The sequence below is a fragment of the Mustelus asterias genome, unplaced genomic scaffold (assembly GCF_964213995.1).
Source record: "Mustelus asterias unplaced genomic scaffold, sMusAst1.hap1.1 HAP1_SCAFFOLD_1781, whole genome shotgun sequence".
In the NCBI taxonomy this organism is placed as follows: domain Eukaryota; kingdom Metazoa; phylum Chordata; class Chondrichthyes; order Carcharhiniformes; family Triakidae; genus Mustelus; species Mustelus asterias.
This window is the reverse complement of record NW_027591726.1, coordinates 42,501-50,000: the sequence shown is the minus strand read 5'-3', so window position 1 is coordinate 50,000 and position 7,500 is coordinate 42,501. Positions and strand designations below refer to the sequence as shown.

The following is a 7,500-nucleotide window of genomic DNA, read 5'->3' as shown; positions in this document are numbered from 1 at the left end:
CACCGACCCTCCCACAGTGCGGCGCTCCCTCAGCACTGACCCTCCCACAGTGCGGCGCTCCCTCAGCACTGACTCTCCCACAGTGCGGCGCTCCCTCAGCACTGACCCTCTCACAGTGCGGCGCTCCCTCAGCACCAACCCTCCCACAGTGCGCCGCTCCCTCAGCACTGACCCTCCCACAGTGCAGCGCTCCCTCAGCACTGACCCTCCCACAGTGTGGCGCTCCCTCAGCACTGACCTTCCCACAGTGCGGCGCTCCCTCAGCACTGACCCTCCCACAGTGCGGCGCTCCCTCAGCACTGACCCTCCCACAGTGCGGCGCTCCCTCAGCACTGACCCTCCCACAGTGCGGCGCTCCCTCAGCACCGACCCTCCCACAATGTGGCGCTCCCTCAGCACCGACCCTCCCACAGTGCGGCGCTCCCTCAGCACTGACCGTCCCACAGTGCGGCGCTCCCTCAGCACTGACTCTCCCACAGTGCGGCGCTCCCTCAGCACCGACCCGCCCACAGTGCGGCGCTCCCTCAGCACTGACCCTCCCACAGTGCGGCGCTCCCTCAGCACCGACCCTCCCACAGTGCGGCGCTCCCTCAGCACCGACCCTCCCACAATGTGGCGCTCCCTCAGCACCGACCCTCCCACAGTGCGGCGCTCCCTCAGCACTGACCCTCCCACAGTGCGGCGCTCCCTCAGCACTGACTCTCCCACAGTGCGGCGCTCCCTCAGCACCGACCCTCCCACAGTGCGGCGCTCCCTCAGCACTGACCCTCCCACAGTACGGCGCTCCCTCAGCACTGACCCTCCCACAGTGCGGCGCTCCCTCAGCACTGACCCTCCCACAGTGCGGCGCTCCCTCAGCACTGACCCTCCCACAGTGCGGCGCTCCCTCAGCACTGACCCTCAAGCAGTGCGGCGCTCCCTTGGAACTGAGCCTCCCACAGTGCGGCGCTCCCTCAGCACCGACCCTCCCACAGTGCGGCGCTCCCTCAGCACCGACCCTCCCACAGTGCCGCGCTCCCTCAGCACTGACCCTCCCACAGTGCGGCGCTCCCTCAGCACTGACCCTCCCACAGTGCGGCACTCCCTCAGCACTGACCCTCCCACAGTGCGGCGCTCCCTCAGCACTGACCCTCCCACACTGCGGCGCTCCCTCAGCACTGACCCTCCCACAGTGCGGTGCTCCCTCAGCACTGACCCTCCCACAGTGCGGCGCTCCCTCAGCACTGACCCTCCCGCAGTGCGGCGCTCCCTTGGAACTGAGCCTCCCACAGTGCCGCGCTCCCTCAGCACTGACCCTCCCACAGTGCGGCGCTCCCTCAGCACTGACCCTCCCACACTGCGGCGCTCCCTCAGCACTGACCCTCCCACAGTGCGGCGCTCCCTCAGCACTGACCCTCCCGCAGTGCGGCGCTCCCTCAGCACTGACCCTCCCACAGTGCGGCGCTCCCTCAGCACCGACCCTCCCACAGTGCGGCGCTCCCTCAGCACTGACCCTCCCACAGTGCGGCGCTCCCTCAGCACCGACCCTCCCACAGTGCGGCGCTCCCTCAGCACCGACCCTCCCACAGTGCGGCGCTCCCTCAGCACTGACCCTCCCACAGTGCGGCGCTCCCTCAGCACTGACCCTCCCACAGTGCGGCGCTCCCTCAGCACTGACCCTCCCACAGTGCGGCGCTCCCTCAGCACTGACCCTCCCACAGTGCGGTGCTCCCTCAGCACTGACCCTCCCACAGTGCGGCGCTCCCTCAGCACTGACCCTCCCACAGTGCGGCGCTCCCTCAGCACCGACCCTCCCACAGTGCGACGCTCCCTCAGCACTGACCCTCCCACAGTGCGGCGCTCCCTCGGCACTGACCCTCCCACAGTGCGGCGCTCCATCATCATAGAAATCATCATAGAAACCCTACAGTGTAGAAGGAGGCCATTCGGCCCATCGAGTCTGCACCGACCACAATCCCACCCAGACCCTACCCCCACATATTTTACCCGCTAATCCCTCTAACCTACGCATCTCAGGACACTAAGGGGCAATTTTTAACCTGGCCAATCAACCTAACCCGCACATCTTTGGACTGTGGGAGGAAACCGGAGCACCCGGAGGAAACCCACGCAGACACGGGGAGAATGTGCAAACTCCGCACAGACAGTGACCCGAGCCGGGAATCGAACCCGGGACCCTGGAGCTGTGAAGCAGCAGTGCTAACCACTGTGCTACCGTGCTGCCCCTAACCCTAACCCTAGTGCTGAGGGAGCGCCGCACTGACCCTCCCACAGTGCGGCGGTCCCTCAGCACTGACCCTCCCACAGTGCGGCGCTCCCTCAGCACTGACCCTCCCACAGTGCGGCGCTCCCTCAGCACTGACCCTCCCACAGTGCGGCGCTCCCTCAGCACTGACCCATGCGAACATACCTGTCAGATCAGATGGCACCAGGTATTTCCGCTTGTCCAGTTCAGGCACTCTTGCTTTGCTTGCCTTTTCCACAATGACCTGTGTCCCGAGAACAGGACAGGGTAAAGAGGACAGACAGGACATTTACAGATTAAGGATATTATTAAACTAGAAAGAGTGCAGAAAAGATTTACGAGGATGCTACCGGGACTTGATGGATTGAGTTATAAGGAGAGGCTGGATAGACTGGGACTTTTTTCTCTGGAGCGTAGGAGGCTGAGGGGTGATCTTATAGAGGTCTATAAAATAATGAGGGGCACAGATCAGCGAGATAGTCAACATCTTTTCCCAAAGGTAGGGGAGTCTAAAACTAGAGGGCATAGGTTTAAGGTGAGAGGGGAGAGATACAAAAGGGTCCAGAGGGGCAATTTTTTCACACAGAGGGTGGTGAGTGTCTGGAACGAGCTGCCAGAGGCAGTAGTAGAGACGGGTACAATTTTGTCTTTTAAAACGCATTTAGACAGTTGCATGGGTAAGATGGGTACAGAGGGAGATGGACCAAAGGCGGGCAATTGGGACTAACTTAGTGGTTAAAAATAAAGGGCGGCCTGGACAAGTTGGGCCGAAGGGCCTGTTTCCATGCTCTATGACTCTAACTGTTTTGGATTTTACCCCTCCCCGTTGGGTCTGTCCCCTCATTTCCCCATCTGGGTGAAACCAGGCTCTCGAATCCCTGAGGAATCGGAGTCCGGTGTGGATATAACCTCTCGCTTTCGGGCGGCACGGTAGCACAGTGGGTTAGCACTGCTGCTTCACAGCTCCAGGGACCCGGGTTCGATACCCGGCTCGGGTCACTGTCTGTGTGGAGTTTGCACATTCTCCTCGTGTCTGCGTGGGTTTCCTCCGGGTGCTCCGGTTTCAAGAACAAAGAACAATACAGCACAGGAACAGGCTCTCCGGCCCTCCAAGCCCGCGCCGCTCCCCGGTCCAGGATTGAATCCTGAATTCAGGATCCCCGCCCAATTTTCCAGCCTATCTACATACCAATATCCTATCCACCGAGCTGTCCCCCACAGCTACGATGCTTTGTTCATCACAACCTATTAACTCACCCCCACCCCCCCATTCCAGACCATGTGATCCCCAGGGAGAGGCGAAAACCCAGAGTGAAAAACCCCAGGGCCAATATGGGGAAAAGAAAAATCTGGGAAATTCCTCTCCGACCCCCTGAGGCGATCGAAACGAGTCCAGGAGATCACACTGGCCCTGATCGGAAAATGCTTCCCAACCCTAGTCATTTCCACTTCCACAAGAAACAAAGAACAATTAGCCCGCGCCGCTCCCTGGTCCAAACTAGACCACTCTTTTGTATCCCTCCATTCCCACTCCGTTCATATAGCTGTCTAGATAAGTCTTAAACGTTCCCAGTGTGTCCGCCTCCACCACCTTGCCCGGCAACACATTCCAGGCCCCCACGACCCTCTGTGTGAAATATGTCCTTCTGATATCCGTGTTAAACCTCCCCCCCTTCACCTTGAACCTATGACCCCTCGTGAACGTCACCACCGACCCGGGGAAAAGCTTCCCACCGTTCACCCTATCTATGCCCTTCATAATTTTATACACCTCTATTAAGTCTCCCCTCATCCTCCGTCTTTCCAGTGAGAACAACCCCAGTTTACCCAATCTCTCCTCATAACCAAGCCCCTCCATACCAGGCAACATCCTGGTAAACCTCCTCTGTACTCTCTCCAAAGCCTCCACGTCCTTCTGGTAGTGTGGCGACCAGAACTGGACGCAGTATTCCAAATGCGGCCGAACCAACGTTCTATACAACTGCAACATTACTTCCCACAGTCCAAAGATGTGCGGGTTAGGTTGATTGGCCGTGCTAAAATTGCCCCTTAGAGTCCTGGGATGCGTAGGTTAGAGGGATTAGCGGGTAAAATATGTAGGGATATGGGTGGGATTGTGGTCGGTGCAGACTCGATGGGCCGAATGGCCTCTTTCTGTACTGTAGGGTTTCTATGATTTCTATGATTCTATTCTAAACCCCTCACAATCATGCCCCTGTCTACATCAACGGGGACGAAGTAGAAAGGGTCGAGAGCTTCAGGTTTTTAGGTGTCCAGATCACCAACAACCTGTCCTGGTCCCCCCCACGCCGACACTATAGTTAAGAAAGTCCCACCAATGCCTCTACTTTCTCAGGAGGTTAAGGAAATTCGGCATGTCAGCTACGACTCTCACCAACTTTTACAGATGCCCCATAGAAAGCATTCTTTCTGGTTGTATCACAGCTTGGTCTGGACTCCTGCTCTGCCCAAAACCGCAAGGAACTACAAAGGATTGTGTGAATGTAGCCCAATCCCATCACGCAAACCAGCCTCCCATCCATTGACTCCGTCTACACTTCCCGCTGCCTCGGGGAAAAGCAGCCGGCATAATCAAGGACCCCCCCCCACGCACCCCGGACATTCTCTCTTCCACCTTCTTCCATTTGGGAGAAAGATACAAAAGTATTTTGAGTCGGTCGGTACGTGACCTCAGATGTTTGTATCTTCTTCCCGAAGGAAGAAGGTGGAAGAGAGAATGTCCGGGGTGCGTGGGGGTCCTTGATTATGCTGGCTGCTTTGCCGAGGCAGCGGGAAGTGTAGACAGAGTCAATGGATGGGAGGCTGGTTTGCGTGATGGGACTGGGCTACATTCACGACCTTTTGTAGTTCCTTGCGGTCTTGGGCAGAGCAGGAGCCCCAGACCAAGCTGTGATACAACCAGAAAGAATGCTTTCTATGGGGCATCTGTAAAAGTTGGTGAGAGTCGTAGCGGACATGCCAAATTTCCTTAGTCTTCTGAGAAAGTAGAGGCGTTGGTGGGGCTTTCTTAACTGTAGTGTCGGCGTGGGGGGGACCAGGACAGGTTGTTGGTGATCTGGACACTTAGAAACTTGAAGTTCTTGAATCTTGGCCCACAAGCAATGACCGCTCAGCGTGGAATTTTATCCTTCATTGCAAGAGGGATGGAGTTTAAAAACAGCGAGGTTATGTTGCAGCTGTATAAGGTGCTGGTGAGGCCACACCTGGAGTACTGTGTACAGTTTTGGTCTCCTTACTTGAGAAAGGATATACTCTCACTGGAGGGGGTGCAGAGGAGATTCACTAGGTTGATTCCGGAGTTGAGAGGGTTGGCTTATGAGGAGAGACTGAGTAGACTGGGGCTATACTCATTGGAATTCAGAAGAATGAGGGGAGATCTTATCAAGACGTATAAGATTATGAAGGGAATAGATAAGATAGAAGCAGGGAAGTTGTTTCCACCGGCGGGTGAAACTAGAACTAGGGGGCATGGCCTCAAAATAAGGGGGAGCAGATTTAGGACTGAGTTGAGGAGGAACTTCTTCACACAAAGAATCTTAGAATCCCTACAGCACAGAAAGAGGCCATTCGGCCCATCGAGTCTGCACCGGCCACAATCCCACCCAGGCCCTACCCCCATATCCCTACATATTTACCCACTAATCCCTCTAACCTACGCATCCCAGGACACTAAGGGCAATTTTAGCTTGGCCAATCGACCTAACCCGCACATCTTTGGACTGTGGGAGGAAACCGGAGCACCCGGAGGAAACCCACGCAGACACGAGGAGAATGTGCAAACTCCACACAGACAGTGACCCGAGCCGGGAATCGAACCCGGGACCCTGGAGCTGTGAAGCAGCAGTGCTAACCACTGTGCTACCGTGCCGCCCTTTGGCGCAGGGTTGTGAATCTGTGGAATTCCCTGCCCATTTGAGGCTACCTCATTGAATCATAGAAACCCTACAGTGCAGAAGGAGGCCATTCGGCCCATCGAGTCTGCACCGACCACAATCCCACCCAGGCCCTACCCCCACATATTTTACCCGCTAATCCCACTAACCTACGCATCTCAGAACTCTAAGGGGCAATTTTTAACCTGGCCAATCAACCTAACCCGCACATCTTTGGACTGTGGGAGGAAACCGGAGCACCCGGAGGAAACCCACGCAGACACGAGGAGAATGTGCAAACTCCACACAGACAGTGACCCGAGCCGGGAATCGAACCCGGGACCCTGGAGCTGTGAAGCAGCAGTGCTAACCCACTGTGCTACCGAATGTTTTTAAGGCAGGGATAGGTAGATTTTTGAACAGTCAAGGAATTAAGGGTTATGGTGAGCGGGCGGGTCAGTGGAGCTGAGTCCATGAAAAGATCAGCCATGATCTTATTGAATGGGGGAGCAGGCTCGAGGGGGCAGATGGCCTCCTCCTGCTCCGAGTTTTTATGATGAGATATAGACAATGGGAGACAGATCAAATTCGTTCAGGAACAATGAAGTATAGAGACGGCAGTTCTCCTTATCAGCTTGGGTGAGGCAGCTACAAGTTAGTCAGGGCGCTGGAATGTACGGGAGTGCATTGGTTCAATGTTGTGAGGCTGGTGCAGTCTCTCAGGCGATAAGTGTTACAAAGGGGAGGGTGATTTTCTCCCTGAGAGCTTACACTCAACCACTCAGGTTGGGCGGAGGGATGGGTTGGTAGGTTTGCCGACGACACGAAGGTTGGTGGCGTTGTGGATAGTCTGGAGGGATGTCAGAAGTTACAGAGGGACATAGGTAGGATGCAAGACTGGGCGGAGAAGTGGCAAATGGACTTCAACCCAGATAAATGCGTCGTGGTCCATTTTGGTAGGTCAAATGGGATGAAGGAGTACAATGTAAAGGGAAAGACTCTTAGTACTGTAGAGGATCAGAAGGACCTTGGGGTCCGGGTCCATAGGACTCTAAAATCGGCCCCGCAGGTGGAGGAGGTGGTTAAGAAGGCGTATGGTGTGCTGGCCTTTATCAATCGAGGGATTGAGTTTAGCAGTCCGGGGATAATGATGCAGCTATATAAGACCCTCGTCAGACCCCACTTGGAGTACGGTGCTCAGTTCTGGTCGCCTCACTACAGGAAGGATGTGGGAAAAGATTGAAAGGGTGCAGAGGAGATTTACAAGGATGTTGCCTGGATTGAGTGGCATGCCTTATGAGGATAGGCTGAGGGAGCTCGGTCTTTTCTCCTTGGAGAGACGAAGGATGAGAGGAGACCTAA

General features: G+C 56.2%; 1 protein-coding gene across 1 annotated transcript in view; it reads right to left on the bottom strand.

Annotated features, from left to right (window-relative positions):
* Nucleotides 1-7,500, bottom strand: part of LOC144488694 (gamma-aminobutyric acid receptor-associated protein-like 1) — a 30,095-nt gene that overhangs the window by 18,033 nt on the left and 4,562 nt on the right. The window contains exon 2 of the mRNA XM_078206783.1: nt 2,411-2,489. Within this exon, the coding sequence (XP_078062909.1) occupies nt 2,411-2,489 (79 nt within the window). The remainder of the gene's footprint in view (nt 1-2,410; nt 2,490-7,500) is intronic.